The following is a 22,686-nucleotide window of genomic DNA, read 5'->3' as shown; positions in this document are numbered from 1 at the left end:
TGATGGCATCACAACGTTATTGCTTTGGTTCTGCCTCAGACACCAGAGTGTGCCTCAGATCACGGAGGTTCCATGTCACAGAAGGTCGGAGCAGGAATTTAGGTTTTTCACAAGGAAAATCATTTTTTCTCTCTCTAGGTTAAGTGCAGAACATCAAATTTCTAAGTGCTCCATTTATATTAGGTTCCAAATATACATTTTAATTTAATCCTGATCATCCACATTAAAATTATAAATGTAAAAATTACACAAGACTTTTCAGCTGGAAAAAAAAAAGGAGTGTCTAGCAGCATGCACAAAGACCATGCATTTGTCAAGTCGTCAGGCGAACAAATGAAAAAGTAATAAATAATTGCCCGCTTTAAAATAGGAAAACCGAAAAGGGACCAGTGAAGTGAGCCGGTCTTCGCCGCTCTGAGCAGGAAGCGCACCGAGGTCAGATGACGTGGCAGCAGCTGGCCTGGCTGGAGGCGCACAACAGCCCCTCCTTGGGGTTCCGCTGGATGTTCACAGAGATGGTCTTTTCGCACAGAGGTAGCTGGAGCACGTTGTTTTTCAGATTCTTGCTCTTTATCCGGTCCAACTCCACGGTGGTGTTCGCCACGTGGTCGGAGAAGAACTTCATGCCGCCCACGGCTGGGGCGGGCGCCGCACCGCCTGCGGAGCCGATGCACATCTTCCAGGCGGACTTCTCCTGGACCTTCACGCTGGAGAACGACAGGCTGCCCTGCGGGTCGATAATGTACTTGGCGCTCCCGTGCAGCTGGGAGCCGAGGCAGAGGCCCATGAGTTTGAGGCTCTCCACCAGCTCCCCGGCGCCGCGCGCCGCCAGCTGCGTGGACGTGGAGGAGCCGGGGCCGGCGCAGCGGCGGGCACTGCCTGACGTGCCGCCCGGGGCGCCGCCCGACCCCCCCGCGGGGCCGCCCCCGCCAGCGCTGTGCTCGCTGGGGCTGGCCTTGTCCGCGCCCCCGCCGCCGCGGCTCGGCTTGCTCTGGCCGCCGCCGTCCCCCTCGCTGCCCGGGGGCCCCTCGCTGCTGTCCCGGCGGTGCCAGGAGTAGGTGAAGCCACTGTCTTTATCCAGCCGCCGGCGGCTCTCCGAGTCGTCGTCGCTGGTCTCCGAGCTGCTGCAGCTGGAGCCGCGGCCCTGACTTTTCCTGCGGTGGTAGCGTTTGTGGACCGTCCCCGGGGAAGCAATGTTCATCTTCAAGCGGCTCAGCTTGGGAGGCAGGTTCTCATCCATGTCGAACTCGTCGTCCGACTCCCCCTCCTCGAATATCTGGTTGAGGACCGGGGCGCTCTTCCTGGACGTCAGGCGGTTGGTCACGGACGGCTTGCGGCGCAGAACCACCTGTGTTGAGAGGGACATGGGCTTCTTGTCCTCCTCGTCTTCCTCTTCGTCTTCCTCCACCCGAAACAGACACTTCCGCCCACTGGCTGCGGGTTTCAGGCTGGCGGGTGGCCCCGCGGACAGCGCGGGCCCGGCCAACTCGGGGAGGTCGTCTTTCTTAGCCGAGTCACACAGGCCTTTGCTCCTGTGGCCGTTGAGAACACTGTCGGCAGCCCGAGCAGGAGACTGAGGGACAGTCGCGTGGGACAAAGGAGTGGCCGTGAGGTCATCCTCAAGGTCCTGGGGCACGTCAATTTTGGTTGGCCATGACTGCCTATGTAACAGATTGGAAAAAAAAGAAAAGAAAAGCTATGTAATGGTACACAGACTTTACCCAAGTACCTTAAATAAAACTTACTGGGACAAAATACACAGGCTTTACAAAAAAAAAAAAAAAAGAAAACGAAAGAGAAGAAAAGACAGCAGCCTTGCAAACCCATTCAACATCCTGTAAACATCACAAGGACACTAGAAGGGCAAATGTTACTTTGAAATGTGGTTCAGTTTACGGCTTATTGGCCAAATGAAAACTTCATCACGGTTGTCAGAAAAGGGGGCAAACGTCTTTTCTATAGAAACGTTTTATACCACAAGAAAAACCTTTTTAGAAAGTACAAGGGAGTTATCACCAAAGCAAAACCTGAACACAGGTTTTGCTCCTTCCGGTCTTAAGATCACAACCTTTGAAGGTATATTACACTGCTAATAAATTCACCTGAAATTTCCAGTCCTCCAGATTTTACTGGATGGTGTTAATAGTTGGTGTTTACAAAAACAAATGGAAATAGTTTACTGCATTTAAATATGATCCTGGAGAGGAAAGTCAGTGAATACTGGTATACATAAATCGCTTCTTCACCAAGTAAAATATGCACCCTCTAAACTACTTTTTTTTTTTTTTTTTTTTGCGGTACGCGGGCCTCTCACTGTTGTGGCCTCTCCCGTTGTGGAGCACAGGCTCCGGACGCGCAGGCTCAGCGGCCATGGCTCACGGGCCCAGCCCCTCCGCGGCATGTGGGATCTTCCCAGACCGGGGCACGAACCTGTGTCCCCTGCATCGGCAGGCGGACTCTCAACCACTGCGCCACCAGGGAAGCCCAATACATACATTTTTAAATGACGACACAGGAGTCCTGCATAGCAAAATCCACTGTTATTTAAACTTTGATTCTATCCCTTAATCCAGAGTCACCCAAGTAGTAAGAACACTGCTTGGTAGCCCAAGGAAGACTTCTGAAAGTGAGGTCTCCAGCCTGTTTTGAATAAACATCTTGAATTCTCAACTGCCCTCTCTGCTCAGGGGAACAGTAGACGCCAGTGACACTGAAAACAGCCACTGGTGCGCTGACACTTCCATGTCACACCACTTACGTTATCCTGGACATAAAACCCAATTTAAATCTACAGCCTTAAAAAACCCATAGGAGTTTACAGCAGACCTCCTTCCCCAATTCGGAGCCTCCTCCTCTCTCTCAAGGATGGAGTGGGTCCGTTTGCTGGTCACTGCTTGGTAGTTTACAGAAGCTGGGTGTGCAATGATTCTGAGGTCAAGCAGCGTCTCTGGACAAGTCCTCTGTCCTCACAACACAACTGTACCAACTCCAGATGAGCCTCGGGGCCCTAGGAAACGGCACACAACATTCCTTTCAGGCTGCTCCTCAGAGAGCAGCCACCCAAAAGGTCACCCTGGCAAACGCTGGGGTCCCTGTAGTGGGAGGCAGGTGCGGACAGTGCGTCTGACCCACCAGGGCGGCAGCCAGTTCACCCGAGGGGGGCAGGGCACAGATGTGCCGGAGGCGCTTCTCTCCCCACCAACCCCAAGAGAAAGCCAAAACCACCCTCAGAACCCACCCCCAGAAACCAGATGGTTACTAAGCGCTGCAGCTGTACCACACACGCTATCTCCACTTCTGAACCAATGGCTCTTATTTATATGAGTAAATCAGATGGTTAAGCAGCTCACATTTATTAAGAACATATCTGGCCCCAACGCTGTACTAGACTTAATGAGCACAACACCGTAAGAAGATCACGGCTTATCTTAACGAAAGGTAAGAAAGACTGCTAACAAGAACTATAAACGAGTCACACTGACAGCACAGTTCACACTGAGAACTTACTAGAGCCAGCACTGTGGAGAGAGCCTGACAGCAATTCATGCATTTAATCCCACCACAATCCCATCCTCCCTTGACAGTGAAGAAATCAAAACACAGAGAGTGTAAGCAACCTGCCCAAGGCCACAGGGGCTTGAAGCCAGTGACATCTAGGCTGAGTTCAGTGGTTACTAAACCCCCAGAGCAGTGGATTCACTCTGCAACCCAGGAAGCCCTCTGAATGACTGCCTATCGAATGGACGGCACCTTTGCAGTCAGGCCTCTGTGGTTTTCCTTACTTCCTAGTTTCTCTCTGGAAGGATGCGGGCACTGGTCCCACCCGTGTGGAGTTCAGCTCCCAGGACTTCACAAAGCTCTTCTAACAGAATACACGTGTTTCCATCCCATGCTGGCAGGACCCAAAGAGCGTATCCGCTCTCTGGGGCTCGCTCTCCCTGACTTGACCTACCCATGCCCCACAAATGACTCTGCTGGTTAGACGCCAACCACATTTCTGCACCCCAAGTCACTTTGACCCCAAGGCACACCCAGCAATGGAACCAAGTTAGGGTGCAGGGTTTTGACAACAAAGAGAAGGCAAGTAAGCAGACATCCACCACCTGCCAGTGGGCCCTGGGCCCCAGGAGGACAGGCCCTGACAGCATCTCCACTCTGTAATCCCCAGGTGGGTAAAAGGAAAGTGCATGGAAGGCTCTGATATTTCTTTATAACTACTGTTGGCTTTGTAATTTCTATGATACAGTAAAACCAATTTAGTTCATTTACATATCTGCTCAACTTCAGATTGAGTTCCGATCTGTTCCCCTAAAAATAAAACAGTTCAATTCCAAATATTCCCTTCTCCAAAGCACTGCAGTGGCTCCAGGCCTGGCGCAGCATGTGGCGATGGCTCTGGAGCCACTCTTGCCCACCAGAGGGCTCGGGCCACGACTAGGTTGACCCTAACCCCTCACTGTCACTCTCCTGGTTTGTCCCACGTGCAAGGGTCCCCATGCTCCCTGGGGCCCAGTCTTCTTCCAAGCTGACACCAGACAGAGTGTCTAGTTTTCATTATGCAAGAGTATGTCCAGGATATAGATGCAGTTACCAAATTCATCTTCCCATTAAACTAGACTTCTAAATATTTAGTCTTTGGTCACCCGGGAATGTTTTCTTGTCTCTTCTCTGTTGTTCCATCCCAAGTAACAACCTACACATGGCAAGGTGACTGCAAGTAATTTAAAATCCAATGGTATTCTTCCTCTTTTAAGTAGTAATTACTGTTACATATTCACACGTATATGTTTATATAGCTATGTACAAGTAGAGAATTATTTAGAACCAAGAGCATCCTTCTAGTTTTTTTAAATTTTTTTTAACTACTTATTTTATATTTATTTATTTAGGCTGCGTCGGGACTTAGTTGCAGCACAAGGGATCTTCATTGCAGCATGTGGGATCTTTCGTTGCGGCGCGCAGGCTTCTCTCTAGTTGCAGCACACAGGCTCTGTAGTTATGGCATGCAGGTTCCAGAGCGTGTGGGCTCTGTAGCGTGCAGAACGCAGGCTCTCTAGTTGAGGAACGCGAGCTCAGTAGTTGTGGCGCACAGGTTTAGTTGCCCCACGGCACGTGGGACCTTAGATCCCCGACCAGGGATTGACCCTCATCCCCTGCATTGGAAGGCGGATTCTTTACCACTGGACCACCAGGGAAGTCCCTCCTTCTGTTTTTGAATCACTATAATTCCATGGATTACTTCATCTGAATAAAGATAAAGTCTAAATAAATTTTCATAATGGTGACAAAAAAAGTAACCCTTCCCAAGCTTTGATATTAAATGGAAAGCTAATATGGCAGAAGAAAAAGAGGAGAAGGAAGGTAGGGGGAGAAGAGGAGGGGGGTGGGGGGAAGGGGGAGAGTTGGGAAAGGAAGGGAAGGAAAACACAGGGGAGACGAGCACACAGTCACTGCTTTACCAAAGGTGATGTGGTGGGGAAACATTCTCAACAATGACAGCAAACACGTGAAGCCCAGTTCAAAGCACTTCACATATATTAATTCGTTTATCCATCACCACAACCCCAAGAGGTAAACAGGATTACTACTCCCACTTCACAGGAAGCTGAGTCAGAGAGAGGTTAAGTGACCTCCCAAGATCAAGCAGCTGACCAGTCAACTGAATCCCTGAAACCCTAAGACGGCATCGTGCCACAGACATGCTCTGTATGTCTTTTAAAATTATGTCCAATACTGAGGGAAAACCTGGCCTCGTTCCTAGAACGAAAAATTAAAGAAAATAGCACATTTACACATGTCCAATCTGGAAGAGCTTAGTGAAAATAGCAGGCACGCTAGCCTGAGGCTGCGGCTTCTCCGCAGGTGTCTTTGTGGCCAAGCCAGCAACTGCAGCCCCTCGCTCCGCTAAGCCCGAGAGGGGAAGGCATCCCTGGTGACCAGGGAACCAGGACCCCCACTCACGTGGAGGGCCCACAGGTGGCCCCTCCAGCGAGGCTGTCACCACTCTTTACACTCCCACCCCACAGACTTAGGAAACATCAAAAAAAGTTCACTATTTCAAAACGTTAACTTACTAAAATCAGTGAAGATTTTTTTCTCACCTAAACTGGGCCTTGATGTTGCTAGGGCTTGCAGACCTGGTCTGTATTTCTTTCTCTTGCTTTTCCCTCAGGATCCTTTCGGCAAGCAAGAAGTAAGTGGCTGTGATGTGGTTGTACCTGTTGGTTTCCAGGGCTCTGAGGAAGTAAGAGAGAGGGACTATAAGCCACATTCGCAGGTTTGTTTTTGCACAAGCAGAACTGGATTTTTTTTTTTTTTTAAGTACAAGCAAATAAAATCTAATGACCTGGAATCTTTAAAATTACGGGGAAAAAACAACCCAACACATACACACAAATGAGAAAAAAACCTAGTAGATCATTCTTAAAATTCTAAGTCACAACTTCATAAAAACGTTCAATTAGTAAGAAAAACCCAAAATGCTGATGGCAGCTGAGCTGGATGTTGGTTTTAGATGCACAAAATAATGAAGTTTCCAAGAATGTACACATTATTCAAAAATTTAATGTGTGTCAGTGTTTATTTCCATTACACTGGTTTACTTGCTTCCAGCAGAACTATGAAATGAGTTATATGAATGTACACTGAAGCACTAGTATCAATCAGAAAAATTAGAAAAAGCTTTTATTTTTATACTCTTTGTATTTATTGGCATTTTCCGACATGAATGAATTATTAATACATTGAAAGCATGTCATTAGCCTCTTCTTTGAATAAAATCTACGTATTCATTCATCCACCTCAAAAGTAATGCTCTCTGAGTCCGTCGTCTGGCCGGCGCTGTGCTGGAGCACACAGCCTGCCTGCCCTCCTGCAGCTGGCCAGTAGTGGGACACAGGAGGAATGCCACAGAGGATCCACACGGCCCAGAAATATGTAATTATGCTTTTCAGGACCTTTCTGTAGTTAGCGAACATATGCAATGAACACTTCGGGAGGAAACGATACAGGAGTCTCTCCTCACAAAACAGACGGTGGGGCCTCAGCTAATGGGGGCAAGTGGGGCTGAATGAGAGGTCCTAAAGGAAGAGCCCGAGGTGAAATTCGGGGCCACAGTGACTTCTCAGAGTGATTTCCTCAGCTGAGCACAGGGTAGAGCTGCGGGCTTGTGTTAAGGGGACCAATAAATGTGTCTATGAACTCAGGAATCACCCTGCAGTGAGGAGCTTCTCGTATTGTGGGCAGCAAGAAAGACTTGCCCGAGACCAGCCGGGAGGACTCGGGCTCAGGGCATCACCTGAGGCATCACCTCTCCTTCTGGATTGATAATTGAATTCACATGAATTAAATAGTTCTATACTACACCACTGCATGCATTTATTCATTTAAAAATATTAAGCCAATTCAGGGCGATAAAAATAGCCTTTTTTATTCACTCAAAAGTGAAAAATCATTTTCCACATATTCCTAAAGTGAGTGTTGTCCTTGGCAGAAAGAACAAGTGTCCTGCACTTCTCTGTTTCTCTAGGTCAATCTGTGAAAACTGAGAATGCACTCAGAAACCTGAAGAAATTTGTACATAAACCAAAACGATGATTAGTTTTATAAACCCTTCTTTCCAGTGTACCCTAAAGATGCATGTCCTTTATACAGACACCACCCTTCTCAGGGACCAGACCCTCAGGTGCCACGTTTGACAGTCTGCCACGCTGTAGAGGTAAGTCCAGCCTGCAGCCTCCTCTCCCCCGAGGACAGGTACCTGGGTCAGATCACTCAGCCAGGCCAGAGTGGCCCGCCCGATGGGAACCTCTTTTTTGCCCCCCAGAGTACATCCTCTTTCCATCATATCCAACTATTTCATTCAATGGGTTAAATAACTTTTGACTCTTCATTTGTGGAAACGCTTCGTATTTTTACAGACAGGACCTCTTACAGAAATGAATATCATTGTTAAAGCCAACTGCATCTTTATATTATCCTTGATTCCCAACTTCTTAGGTTATAAAAAACTGTCTTTGGTTTTAAAAAGTGTAACTAACAACTTGTGCATCTCGTGGGTTCCAGGTTACTGTAGCAAGGGCTCTAAAGAGCCAGACAGTAAATATTTTGAGTTTTGTAGGTAACATGGTCCATCTCGCAATGAGGCTGATACTGCAGCACAATGCTGCCATGGACAACACGTAAACAAACGGGCTCAGCTGTGGGCCACTACAACTTTATTTACAAAAATGTGTGACTGGACGCATATAGCAGCCCTGATTTTGAGGAATTGTGGTGTCGCCCCCTTGAGTGTCCCTGCTTCCTTATGGGGACCAGAGGGAGACCCAAGAATTACGAGGATACAGCAATGGACAAGGCATGTACTGGGATATAAAACAGTCTATTCCAATCCACTTCTGTAAGAGGGGAGAAAGGCCACAGGACTCACTGTTCACTAGTACAAAAATAAAAACAAAAGAGCACTGGGCCAGAAACTCTAGAGATAAATGACATAACCCCTGCCCACTGGCAACCCTATCCATTACACAGTGTCCACAAGCCCTGACACGTTAAGAAAAGAGCCCATCCCAAGAACCCTATGCCCACGGCCCCTGTACTGATGAGCGCCGACATACTCGACAATGGCATCCCGATCCGCTATGTCCCCGAGCACCATGCGCTGAATGATGCTGTTGTGCTCCTCTTCCGAGAGGTTTTTATATGACACGAGGGGGATGTTATACTTCGTGGCTGGGGAAGGGTCCACTCCCTGAAGCCAAGGATGGTTTTCAATCTCTTCTAAAGAGGCCCTTCTCTTGGGATCTCTCTGTAGCATCCTTGTGATCAGGCTGGAAAGGAAGGTAAGTCCATTGTTAAAGCAAACTGCTGTGAGGGATTAGTAATGGTGGGTTACTGTATTTATCAGAATTGTTTCCTAAACTTACACCATCAATTTCATTACGTCCACTAGAAGTGATGGTGGGGCAGATGGGAATAAAGAAAGTGCCATCAGATTCATAAAATAAAAAATCACAACCACCAGATATACTGACAAGCCAAACACACAAATGCAGTTTCCTACCACCTACAAGTAACTCTAGGTACCAACATCTGTCCTTGAATTAACTGTGGCATGGTGGCGTACCCGAATCAGATACAACGATCAGCGACGACATACAGAATAGGGTGCATGAGCCAACTTCTGTTTCCGGAAGAATGAATGACCATCCTGATGAAAGCAACCAAAATGACATATATTTTTAGACAAATATTTTGTTTACAGGCATTGTGTTGGCAGGAAGGAAGGGAGGGAGGGCAGACAGAAACATGGACGGATGAACTACTCAGCAGGTAAAAACAGAGTAAAAGCAAGACTCTTAGGAGCAAATGACAAAGTTGGCCTTGGCCTGATTGTTTCTGCTTTTTTCTGTTTCCACACTGAGTACACGAAACAGAATATCACCAGAATATAACATGTACGGCCTATTGAAAGTGGGGGATGCAACTAGAACCCTTGCAAAGAACTGGGACGCCAGCTTCAGTGTGAAGATGAACGAGAAGAAACAAACCTACTGCTAAGATGTCAAGAGGGAAATCTGCTGCCTCAACAGTGCTGTGGAGGTGAGATGGGGGAATTTCTTCTAAGAACTTCTAACTACAAGCTGGTCCTCTCACAAGTTTGGGGTCCAAATTAATGATAGTATATCTGTATGGTACACATAGTGAAAAAGTTAATTTTAAGAGGTTTCAGGCTGGACGTGCCCATGGGCAACTAGTAGAAAAGCAAATGCAAACTGTTTCTCCAGGAAATGTAACTTAAAAGAACTGCCACATAATTTTATAAGAAATCTGACCTTGCAGTCGAAAACTACAAAGGAAACAAGGTACCACTGCAAGAACTAAAAGACACGATGGCAAAATCAGAATGCAAAGACATCAAATACATCTATTTCTACCAGTGAACACAATAAAAATAAATGGAATAAACTCTCCAGTTAAAAGACAATCGTCAGATGGGAGCATTGGTCAGATGGGATTAATCAAAAATCCAGCTCCCAACTGTTAAAAAAAGATGTACCTAAAAACAAGCCAATAAAAGATTTAAAGTAAAAGAATGGAAACCTATATAGCACATAAATGCTAACCAAAAGACAACTGGAATGGTGAGCTAAAACTAGACAACATAGACTGACTTTAAAGCCCAAAGCATTATTAGAGATAAATAGTGATACAAAGGTTCAATTCACCAGCAAGACACAACAGTTTTCAACTTGTTTGGCCCTAATAACATTCCCCCGAAACACCCAAAGCAAACACTGAGAGACTTTCAAGAATAAAAAAAATACATTTACAATGTTGTATTAATGGGGGTAATCACTTTTTTTTTTGCCTATAATATACTTCCATGTAGTGGAAGAATATCTCAGTAAGTGATAGATCAAGCAGTCAAAAGACTCAGAAGTAATTTTAAACATCATAATAAACAAGCTTAGTCTTAAGGACTTATACAGAACTCTGACCCCAACAATTAGAAAACATACATTCTTTTCCAGAACAAAAGGATTATTTACAAAAACTGACTCCATGCTAAGCCGTAGGAAGCCTTACCAATTTTAAAAAAACTAGTAACATACAGACTATATTCTTGGATCACAATGCAATTAAGTTAGAAATGAATAGAAGTTAATTAGTAAAGCTACACATTTGGAAATTTAAAATACCCCTCTGAAAGTAATAGGTTAAATAAACCCATGGAACCTATAAAATAATCAGAACTGAATAACAAAAGGACTATTAATCAAAACTAATGGGACGCAGCTGAAATGGTACTAAGAGGCCATTTATAGCCTTAACTACTACCTTAGAAAAGGAAAATTTATTATCTGAAACCCCGCTTAAGAAAAAGAACAATTAGCCCATTAAGTAGGCAGAAGGAAATGATACAGACAAAAGAATATCAATAGCATAAAACAAAAAATATAATAGTAAATTAATAAAGACAAAAGATAGTTCTTTGAAAAAGGTTAAAATGAACAAACCTCATGTAAGACTGATCAAGACAAAAATAGAGAATGCAAAAATAGAGAAGGCAAAAAAATCAGTGAGATTGAAAAAGGGCAACAACTCCACTAATTCATAGGCTTTAAAAATATAATTAGAGGGTTTCCCTGGTGGCACAGTGGTTGAAAGTCCGCCTGCCGATGCAGGGGACACGGGTTCATGCCCCGGTCCGGGAAGATCCCACATGCCGCGGAGCGGCTGGGCCCGTGAGCCATGGCCGCTGAGCCTGCGCATCCGGAGCCTGTGCTCCGTGACGGGAGAGGCCACAACAGTAAGAGGCCTGCGTACCGCAAAATAAAATTAAAAAAAATAAAAATATAATTAGAGGATATTATAAATACTTGAGGCCACTAAATTTGAAAATTTAGGTAAAATGGACAAGCTCCTTAAGAAACAAAACTTACCAAAACTGACAGGAAAAAGGAAAAAGTAGGAAAAAGTAGAAACTGAATGGTCCTATGATTATCAAAGATAATCCCTCTAGGAGGGAGACACCAAGAAGAGGCTTCTAAAATATTAGAACCGTTCTTTATCTTAAGCTGGATAATGGGTTCATTTTATTACATACATATTTTATCCATTCTTTTGAATGATAAATGTCAATATAAAAAGAAGTTACTCTGTTTTAGTTTTTTTCAGAAGGGGCTATGGAGATACTCCTTGAATTACAAACATCTAACATGCACACAACATACACCCCCAGAGAGCAGCCTGCTTCCTGGGGTAGAGAATAATAATAGTAAGGGTATAAGGGGGAGGAGGAGGAGGAGAGTCATCAATATTCATCTTGTGCTACTTATGTGCTAAAGACTGAGCTACAAGCTTTATATACATTAATTCATTCGATTTTCACAATAACCCTGTAAGGTATGTTCCACCATTCTCCTATCATTAGTAAACTGAGAAACCAGTAGCTGAATCCAGAGTTGGAATTCCTAAATTCTTAACTATGGCCTAAGATGGGGATCCACTTGGAGAAAAGGTTCCTCAAGCTCAGATTTCCTTCTTATCAGCTGATGGGAGAAACTAGAAACTTTATTACTCTAGCAAAATCCTTTAAGTAGCTATCATCTCAGGTGACCTTATTTTAAAATATCACCATAATATCAAAGAAATACTGAACTTCCAACAGTTCTTTTACTCCATTATGAATTTATCACTACACATATCACAGTACTATATATATAGTACTTTAAATTCCCAGTAATCAGCTTGCATATACTTCTTCCCACAGTCACATGAACCAAAACAGAGCTCTTCAGTCAACTGGGGAGAGAAGTACATGAATAAAATTATGAGGCATGCTATGTAAATCCTAAAATGGTGTGTTGATGGTCTATTTCAGGAAAGAAAATTCCCTAACTCTTCTCTGGAATGTCAAATAATTCCAGGTGCAAAAAGAGAAAGTAGTTCTTATGGTAATTCTTCAAGTGAAAGTAACCCACTTCTCCTGGAGGCTGGAGAGGCATAAAATGGGTTTCTTGAAAACTGGCATATGTGAAAAATAGACTAATACATTCCATACTCCAATATTAAATTTCAATCATATTCTATGGTTAACTCCCCAAAACATACTTAACAAGAGCAGAAATATTGGGTTCAAAAATTAAAATGAACAAAGATACCCACATACTTTTTTTTTCTTTTACTTACTCTTTACACCCTTTAGATACGTGGGATGGTACTGTATATTTGCAATCCATGATCATTGTCAATGTTTCACTGTCATTGGCCTCTTGAAATGGTGGCTGCCCACACACCAACATGAAAAGGATCACTCCCAGACTCCATATATCTACAAATCAAAGACATACTGTTAAATACTGAATTAGTTAGAAAACAAAAAACACTCAGAGGAGTAAAAGTAGACTAACAAGATTGTATTTTGAGGAGTCAAAAAACCTTCTACAAACAAATGAAAACAAAACATGATGATCCAAAACCTACGTGATGCAGCAAAAGCAGTTCTAAGAGGGAAGTTTATAGCAATACAATCTTACCTCAGGAAACAAAAAAAAGCCCAAATAAACAACCTAATCTTACGCCTAAAGCAACTAAAGCAACAAAACCCAAAGTTAGTAGAAGGAAAGAAAGCATAAAGATCAGAGCAGAAATAAAAGAAACAGGGATGACGAAACCAATAGTAAAGATCAATGAAATTAAAAGCTGTTTCTTTGAAAAGATAAACAAAACTGATAAACCTTTAGCCAGACTCATCAAGAAAAAAAGGGAGAGGGCTCAAATCAGTTAGAAATGAAAAAGGAAAAGTTACAACAGACACCACAAAAACACAAAGGATCATAAGAAACTATTAAAATCAACTGTATGCCAATAAAATGGACAACGTAGAAGAAATGGACAAATTCTTAGAAAGGTACAATCTTCCAAGATTGAACAAGGAAAAAACAGAAAATATGTATAGACCAATCACAAGTACTGAAATTGAAACTGTGATTAAAACCTCCCAACAAACAATAGTCCAGGACCAGATGGCTTCACAAGCAAATCCTATCAAGCATTTAGAGAAGTGTTAACACCTATCCTTCAGAAACTATTTCAAAATATTGCAGAGGAAGGAACAGTCCCAAACTCATTCTAAGCAACTACCATCACCCTGATACCAAAACCAGAAAAAGATACAACAAAAAAAGAAAATTACAGGCCAATATCACTGATGAACACAGACACAAAAAATCCTCAACAAAATACTAGTAAACTGAATCCAACAATACATTAAAAGGATACCCACACCATGATCAAGTGGGATTTATCCCAGAGGTGCAAGGATTTTTCAATATCCACAAGTCAGTGTGATACACCACATTAACAAACTGAAGAATAAAAACTAGATGATCATCTCAATAGCTGCAGAAGAAGCTTTTCACAAAATTCAACACCCATTTATCATAAAAACTCTCCAGAAAGTGGGCATAGAGGGAACCTACCTCAACATAATAAAGGCTATATATGACAAACCCACAGCAAACATCATTCTCAACAGTGAAAAGCTGAAAGCATTTCCTCTAAGATCAGCAACAAGACAAGGATGTCCACCCTCACCACTTTTATTCAACATAGTTTTGGAAGTCCTAGCCACGGCAATCAGAGAAGAAAAAGAAATAAAGGGAATAAAATTTGGAAAAGAAGAAGTAAAACTGTCACTGTTTGCAGATGACATGATACTATACATAGAAAATCCTAAAGATGCTACCAGAAAACTACTAGAGCTAATCAATGAATCTGGTAAAGTTGCAAGATACTAAATTAACACAGAAATCTGCTGCATTTCTATACACTAACAACAAAAGAGCAGAAAGAGAAATTAAGGAAACAATCCCATGTACCATCACATCAAAAAGAATAAAATACCTAGGAATAAACCTACCTAAGGAGGCAAAAGACCTGTGCTCCAAAAACTGTAAGACACTGATGAAAGAGATCAAAGGTGACACAAACAGATGGGAAGATACACCATGTTCTTGGATTAGAAGAACAATATTGTCAAAATGACCATACGGGGCTTCTCTGGTGGCACAGTGGTTGAGAGTCCGCCTGCCGATGCAGGGGACACAGGTTCGTGCCCCGGTCCAGGAAGATCCTACATGCTGCAGAGCGGCTAGGCCCGTGAGCCATGGCCGCTAAGCCTGCGCGTCCGGAGCCTGTGCTCCACAACAGGAGAGGCCACAACAGTGAGAGGCCCGCGTACCGCAAAAAAAAAAAAAAAACAAATGACTATACGATCCAAGGTAATCTACAGATTCAATGCAACTCCTATGAAATAAATTACCAGTGGCATTTTTTTCAGATCTAGAACAAAAAATCTTAAAATTTATATGGAAACACACAAGATCCCGAATAGCCAAAGCAATCTTGAGAAAGAAAAACAGAGCTGGAGGAATCAGTCTCCCCGACTTCAGACTATACTATAAAGTTACAATAATCAAAACAGTATGGCACTGGCACAGAGACAGACTTACAGATCAGTGGAACAGGATATAGAAAGCCCAGAAATAAACCCATGTACCTATGGTCAATTACTCTATGATGAAGGAGGCAAGAATATACAATGGAGAAAAGACAGCCTCTTCAATAAGTGGTGCTGGGAAAACTGGACAGCTACATGTAAAAGAATGAAATTAGAAGATTCTCTAACACGATACACAAAAATAAACTCAAAATGGATTAAAGACCCAAATGTAAGGCCAGATACTATCCAACTCTTAGAAGAAAACATAGGCAGAACACTCTTTGACATAAATTTCAGGAATATCTTTTTGGATCAACTTCCTAGAGTAATGAAAATAAAAATAAACAAATGGGACCTAACTGAACTCAAAAGCTTTTGCACAGCAAAGGAAACCATAAACAAAACGCAATGCAACCCACAGAGTGGGAGAAAATATTTGCAAACGATGTGACCAACAAGGGATTAATCTCCAAAATATACAATCAGCTCATGCAGCTCAGTATCAAAAAAACAAACAACCCAATCAAAATATGCACAGAAGATCTAAAGAGACATTTCTCCAAAGAAGACATACAGATGGCCAAGAGACACATGAAAAGATGCTCAACATCACTAATTATTAGAGAAATGCAAATCAAAACTCCAATGAGGTATCACCTCACACGGGTCAGAATGGCCATCATCAAAAAGCCCACAAATGATAGGGGACTTCCCTGGTGCTCCAGTGGCTAAGACTCTGTTCTCCCAACATAGGGAGCCTGGGTTCAATCCCTGCTCAGGGAACTAGATCCCACATGCCACAACTAAAGATCCCGCATGCCACAACTAAAGATCCCACGTGCCACAGCTAAAAGATCCCTCATGCTGAAACGAAGATCCTGTGTGTGGCAATGAAAATCCCGCATGCCACAACTAACACCCGGTGCAGCCAAATAAATAAATAAATAAATTTTTTTAAGTCTACAAACAATAAATGCTGGAGAGGGTGTGGAAAGAGGGGAACCCTCCTACACTGTTGGTGGGAATGTAAATTGGTACAGCCACTATGGAGAACAGTATGGAGGTTCTTTAAAAAACTAAAAATAGAGATACCATATGATCCAGCAACCCCACTCCTGGGCATATATCTGGAGAAAACCATACTTTGAAAAGATACATGCAACCCCATGTTCTTTGCAGCACCATATACCATAGCCAAGACATGGAAACAGCCTAAATGGCCATCAACAGATGAATGAAGAAGATGTGGTGCATATATACAATGGAAAATTACTCAGCCATAAAAAAAGAATGAAATAATGCCATTTGCAGCAACACAGATGGAGCTAGAGATGATCATACTAAGTGAAGTCAGACAAAGACAAATATCATATGATATCACTTTTATGTGGAATCTAAAAAATGATACACATGAACTTATTTACAAAACAGAAACAGACTCACAGACTTAGCAAACAAACCTATGGTTACCGAAGGGGAAAGGTCGGGGAAGGGATAAATTAGGAAGTTAGGATTAACATATACACACTACTATATATAAAAGAGATAATCACAAAGACCTACTGTATAGCACAGGGAACTCTACTCAATACTCTGTAATAACCTATGTGGGAAAAGAATCTGAAAAAAGAACTGATATAGGTATAACTAAATCACTTTGCTGCATACCTCAAACTAACACATTGTAAATCAACTTCACTCCAACATAAAATAAAAATTTTTTAGAAACATAAAACCAAATTTTAGAAAAGCATTTATACCTCAAAGTAAAAAGATCTAGGGGAGAGAACTTAAGCCTCAGTCAGGCAGGGAAGGTATCTGTCGTACTCCCTGTTTTCATATTCACTTAAGACCCAAGCAAGTGCCAGGCACACAGGGAATGGTCAGTAAATGTTCAACGAAGAAATGAATTAATTCATTTATTAATGGCAAGAACATCAACTGGAAAGTACCTATCAAGGTTCCCAAACCAATGGACATACACTACCATTTTTCCCATTATATTATACACCAGAGATAAAACTAAGATACTAATACTCTGAGACATGAAAAGGGTTTTGCCTAAGGTCACGATTGTCCAGGTTGTTCTTAAACCTCAATCCTGGTCAGGTAACCAAATCATGTTACAGACAAGAAAATTAAAGCTCAGAGAGGAGAAAAATATTCTTGGGCTGGGATGTCAATGAGGAAAAAGACTGATTATGTATTACTTCAGAGGAAAGAACTAGGACTGAAGGTATAGTAACCAGAAGGCACACTTTGACTTAAACAGCAGATGCTACTTAATAAAACCATGATAACACTGGAAAAGGTAGTAAGTTTCCCATCACTTTAAGTATTCCAGCAAAGGCTGGGTAACCATCAGTTTAATCTCCTGCATAAGGCACTCCTGTACTGGCTGGAAAGCTGGACTAGCTGACATCTGAGGACCCCTATAATAACAAGTAACCCCCTACTTCTTGCCACTAAATAAAAAACAAAGCCATCACTCAGATGGAAAAATAATGACTCAATTTAGGAAGGCCATCACAAGTCATTCATTCATTCATTCCAGAAACTAAAGTATAGACATGATTACATGAACATGCATGTAACACGACATCAATTCAAGAAGCTTTCTAGACCATGAAAGGCTTAGAAGAGAGTAAGGGGCAGGCCACAAGGCCTTTGTCACCACATCTGTTAACACTCAACCTCTCTTTTCTTTTAAGCTTAAACACCCAAAATTATGTAGGTTCCATGAGAATTAAAACTTGTTAATAAAATGTCTTTTCCTTGGTCCAGATTAAACAGAGGGCAATAAAGAAAGAAACCCAAAAGTTACACACACTGTGATTTTTTTATATATACAATAAATTTTACTAAGGATGCTCCAATAGAAATTAGTGAAGGAGATGCGGAAATCTACTAAAATTAAAACATTTATATAAATGAGAACGAAAGGGACCTGAGGACCACTCAGTTCACACCCTTGGCTCTGCAGTGTCCCCAAGAGGCTGGCTGGCATTACTTGTTGGATGCATGAATTATCTTACTGCCCCAGGACAGCAAGGTGTCTCAGGGCTCCACTCCACTCATTGACCCACATTTCTTCATCTTCATTTTGGAATCCAGAGGGCCATCCCCATTCAAAGTCAAACAATCTCAGTAATGGTGGTTAGTTGCACCTGTTTTTTTAAATATTCAGTGAGAAGAATTTATAACGTCAATTCTAGGAATACCTTATTAAGATTTTTAAAAGGAAACTTATAGAGTTGATGTTTAACTTAAACTCTCTTTGTACAACGTGAACCTGCTATTTCTGGTCACCTGCTCCAACTCCCAAGCCACCACTGTGAACAACTGGCAATTACAATTATTCTCCCTTTAATGCGTGTGTCCTTCATTCTACAAAACAGTCATAACCTAGAAATTAACTGTAAAGTAAACCCACCTTTTCACTGATGTTCATCACACAAGGAGGGAAGCTTGTTTATAATATAAACATTTATATATATATGTATATAACATATAATTATATACATATATATAATAATCCCAAAGAAAGAGGGGATTTTAAATGGCTTACAATACAAATGCATAATCATAAAAATCAGGATAGTTAAAATAAAAACTTTCTTCTGTTGTTACAATATTGACAATGCCTAATGCTACTACTGTAACCAAACCTAACCATTAACACATATACATTTGAGATATAATAAATTCATATATTTCCATATAAATCCTAAAAACACAATAATTTTTATGAGTTTGGCTACATTATTTCTTCTACCATCTCATACTCTGAGGATAAACTAGTTTGGTTTTTTAATTTTCTCTACGCTAAACTGGAGATGATACCTGACAGTACAATTATACAAAACCGATGATTTAAAAATACAACAAATAAAATAAATATCAACTAATAATTACCCCAAATTCTAATCTGGTTAAAGAAACTTTCTTTTCCTGTTAAATATTAACCTCAACAGCAACGAGGAAGTCCAATTATTTGGAAATGTTCTCTTCTGGATCATTTGCCCAAGCAAGCTAACACACTCTGTTAGGAACTGCTGCATGGTTAGAAGAGTAGAAAAGAAAAACAACATAAATATATACACTGTTTCCACTGTTTTCAGTTAGGGTTCAAATAATTTCTGAACATGGAAATGCTTACAATTTGAGAAACTCAGAAATACAATTCTATGGCAAGTAGTTTCCAAAGCTAAACGACATGATTTGAAGCATGTAAACTGTTGAAGAACGGCAGTGTAACTGAGGGGGTAAAGTTTTGGAAAGGGCAAATAACCCTCTCACGGACACGACATTATTCAAGGGACCATTTATTCCATTTACTTATTTTCCAGGCTTTTTCTCTTCTTACTCTACTTTTTGTCTTTGAATCATTAACTTTTCCATCCTAGGGGCCAAAGGAAAGAGATAAAAACAGTCACTAACCAAACACGAAGTATGACTTTAACCAAGTTATTGAAAAATATGTTTCCCATCTTGAAAATGAGAATAGTTACTTCCTCTTAAAGCTGCTGTAGGCATTAAACGGATAAGAATCGAATCCATGGTTAAGTATTCAGGACAGAGACCGGCACACAGAAAGCACTCCCAAGGAAGCTGCTGCCGCCCCGCTCTCATTCACCTGTGCCAGGCTCTGTCTAGGCACAGTGAACACAAAAATAAACAAGACACCCTTGCCCTTTTGGGGCTCCTAATTCACTGTGAGAAACAGACAGCAGGTAACAGAAACAGAAAGCAGGTAAGCTCAAGAAGGCACAAAGCCAACACAGCGAAGAAAAACTAAGAGACTGGGGGGAGGCAGGAGACACAAGGAAGGCCTTTTAGTAATTCAGGTTAAAAAAAAAAAAAAAGGTGATAACTCAGGAGTTTGGTTCCCAGGACTACACAGCTGGTGTTACAGGACTAAGAATGGAGTCAAGAAAGATCATCTATGATATTTCACCCAAAATAGGGGGGGGAGGGGGTACTTGTCTTAATAAAAATTCATTTTAGTGGATATTTTAAATTACCTTTTCCATAAAAAAAAATAACTTGCTAATAAAACTACAAACTCCCAAGGCGTAGATCATAGCCTAAGCTTGAGATCCTAGGACCACAAGGGATCCACCAAGTCTGTAATTGGGGGCGGGGGGGAGGGATGAGTAGGGAAAGTTAGATAAAGAGCATGGAACGGGGACTTTACATTATTTTCATTTAAAAAAATGTCAGTGGAATTGTCTATTCATACTAAAGGTCCACAGGTTAACAAACATCAACCATCTGAAAAATCAAACTTAATGTTGATACTACTACCTGAAGCACATGTTTTTATTTCAGACCCAGCTATAGACCCTTGGTTAATAACAGAAAAAGAAAACATCACTTCATAAATACAGTTCCTTTGGTTAAAAAAAAAAATCTTCCAACTCATGGAAGGGGAAGGAGTAGAAAGATAATGAAGTTAGTATAAAGGGTGGGAATTACCGGTCCCCTTACTGGCTCTCAAGGTAGCCAGAAGTAAGATCACAAGAATGAGCACTGAAGTCTCATCTGCTAACATTCAGTAGGTCAATTCATCATAATACAATTGAATTATGCTATCTCTAGGGTTGGAGGTGGAGTTTATGTTACTAAGTTCATTTAGGCAGGCTAACAAAAGATCAAAATGAAAACAAAACAGAATAAGAGTGATTACTTTGAGGAAAAGTAATTGCCAAAGGGCGTGGAAGGGAAAATGTCACAACTACTGAAAGGTTTTCTGAAAAATAATTTCTGAAGTGAATTATCTAGACAGCAAAAGAACAAACAGGGATTAGAAAGTAATAAAAATGGGAAGACCAGAAGGAAGATTTTAAGCAGAACCCTCTATTTTTTCCCTCCGGCTTTCTTTTATCAGTGTAGCCATGAGTCACGAAACAAGCAACAGGAATAGAATGTTCTAAAACCACTACAGATGAGCTAGGGACCAGCACCTTTTATAACACCACTCACAACTGGCAGGATTTATGCAATCACTTTGCAGTTCCAACTACGGTCACTAGCAACTGACATATGACCCAATACTAATGTTAAAGGGAATGTTTTCTTAGAATAGCAAGTACTGTTGCAGAAGTGTGTAGGTCCCAGGAGTTCTATAACAAAACCTAGAGCCTTTGTTTCTTGTATGATATTCAGAAACCTAATCTCTACAGTCCACTGATGTGAATTCCTATCTACATAGTAAGAACTGCTCACCTGCATTCAAAATCACCTAGAGCTCTGGTTTTCAAGGATTCTTTCTTGCTCTGAACAAGATCAGTGGCTGCTTCTACGGGACATAACTAGAGACCGTTCTGAAAGTAGAAAACTGTCAGGTCATTTGAACTAATAGTGTAAGACTGAAGCAGAAGAGGAATGAAGAATGTGGACATGTCTTAGGATAGCTCTATTATTTCTGGTTTTATCAACACTCTAGTTGGAAGCAAAGTTGTATTATTTAACAAGGAATCACTTCTTCTCTTTAAAGAAAAGAGTGAGAATGAATGTCAACATCTCATACCTACTTGAAAAAACTTCTTTCCCAGACCTGAATCCACCTAAATGTGCCTTGGGGACTTCAAAAATCAGTGCTGCCCAAACAAAGCTTATCATCTTTTACCCAAACCTATTTGTCCTCATTTGTATTCTAACTTGGTCAATGACACCTTCACCCACCCAATCAAAGCTCGGGAGACCTCCCAGACTCTACACTCCGTAGGTCCTCTGACTTCCACGTCAGGGAGATCGTGCCAACTCCAGTATGTGCTTAGACACAGCGGTTTCCACCACTGACCCTGACGTTCCCTGAGGTCTCCCCACACTGCCCTCCAACCTGGGGAGCTGGGCCAGCTGGTGACTTCAGCATGACCACAGCAAGCTGTAACTACAGATGTTCTCCTGTTCTCCTCCACTGCTCAGAGCTCCGTGAGTGCAGAGTATGTCTCCTGTACCCAGGCAGTCCTGCTCGACACAGGTCTGCTGAACGGAGTGAGCCTGAAACTATAAAACAAAGTAGTACTTCTGCAAATGCCGTTTGGGTAGAGCCCCCAGGAGGCAGATGAAGCGGAAGTTTGAGGTACAGAGGCAGTGAGCAGCTAGTGAGAGGGAAAGGAGACTAAGAAGGGCTCGGGGTACAGTGCGGGGGTGTGAAGGTCAATGAGGACAAGCTGCAGTGTCAGCTGTTTAAGGCCTTATGCAAACTTGTTTTTTTAAGTCGCACGAAAACAGAGAAAAGTTCAAGAAGTCAAAGGTTATCAGTCACACACTGTGGGACTATACACGTTCGCACAAATCCACACCAGACAAGCAGCAGACACTCTTCCTACTCGGCATTCTTTCCTAAGTCACTTTACGAGCCTGATTTTGATACCAGTTAGGAAGTGAACTTCACAGATGAAGAAGGAAAGATAAGACAAGCTAAAACACAATAGTTGTGTGATTTCTTTCAGTATAGCCTAAGGAAAAGAGCATGCCTGGGCTAAAGCGGCCGAGACCTAGGTTGGCCATTGAATTAGCTATGTATTCTTGGCCAAGTCACCCAACTTCTTCACATCTTAGTTTTCTCTTCTTTAAAATGTGGACACCACTACTTCTGGTACTTTCTGAGACGTTCACAGGGTGTCTGGGCAAACAGTGCTACATGTATCACTGCAGAGTCTGCAAGGATC

General features: G+C 42.1%; 1 protein-coding gene across 5 annotated transcripts in view; it reads right to left on the bottom strand.

Annotated features, from left to right (window-relative positions):
• Positions 1-266: 266 nt before the first annotated feature.
• Positions 267-22,686, bottom strand: part of SNRK (SNF related kinase) — a 163,467-nt gene continuing 141,047 nt past the window's right edge. For all 5 annotated transcript variants that reach the window (XM_060307855.2, XM_060307857.2, XM_030830235.2 and 2 more), the window contains 4 exons: positions 12,694-12,835; positions 8,616-8,828; positions 6,102-6,236; positions 267-1,661 (listed from right to left, as the gene is read on the bottom strand). In XM_060307855.2, coding sequence (XP_060163838.1) covers positions 437-1,661; positions 6,102-6,236; positions 8,616-8,828; positions 12,694-12,835 — 1,715 coding nt within the window. In that variant the 3' untranslated portion in view covers positions 267-436. The remainder of the gene's footprint in view (positions 1,662-6,101; positions 6,237-8,615; positions 8,829-12,693; positions 12,836-22,686) is intronic.

The sequence above is a fragment of the Globicephala melas genome, chromosome 11, assembly GCF_963455315.2.
Source record: "Globicephala melas chromosome 11, mGloMel1.2, whole genome shotgun sequence".
In the NCBI taxonomy this organism is placed as follows: domain Eukaryota; kingdom Metazoa; phylum Chordata; class Mammalia; order Artiodactyla; family Delphinidae; genus Globicephala; species Globicephala melas.
This window is presented reverse-complemented; position numbering and strand designations above follow the sequence as displayed.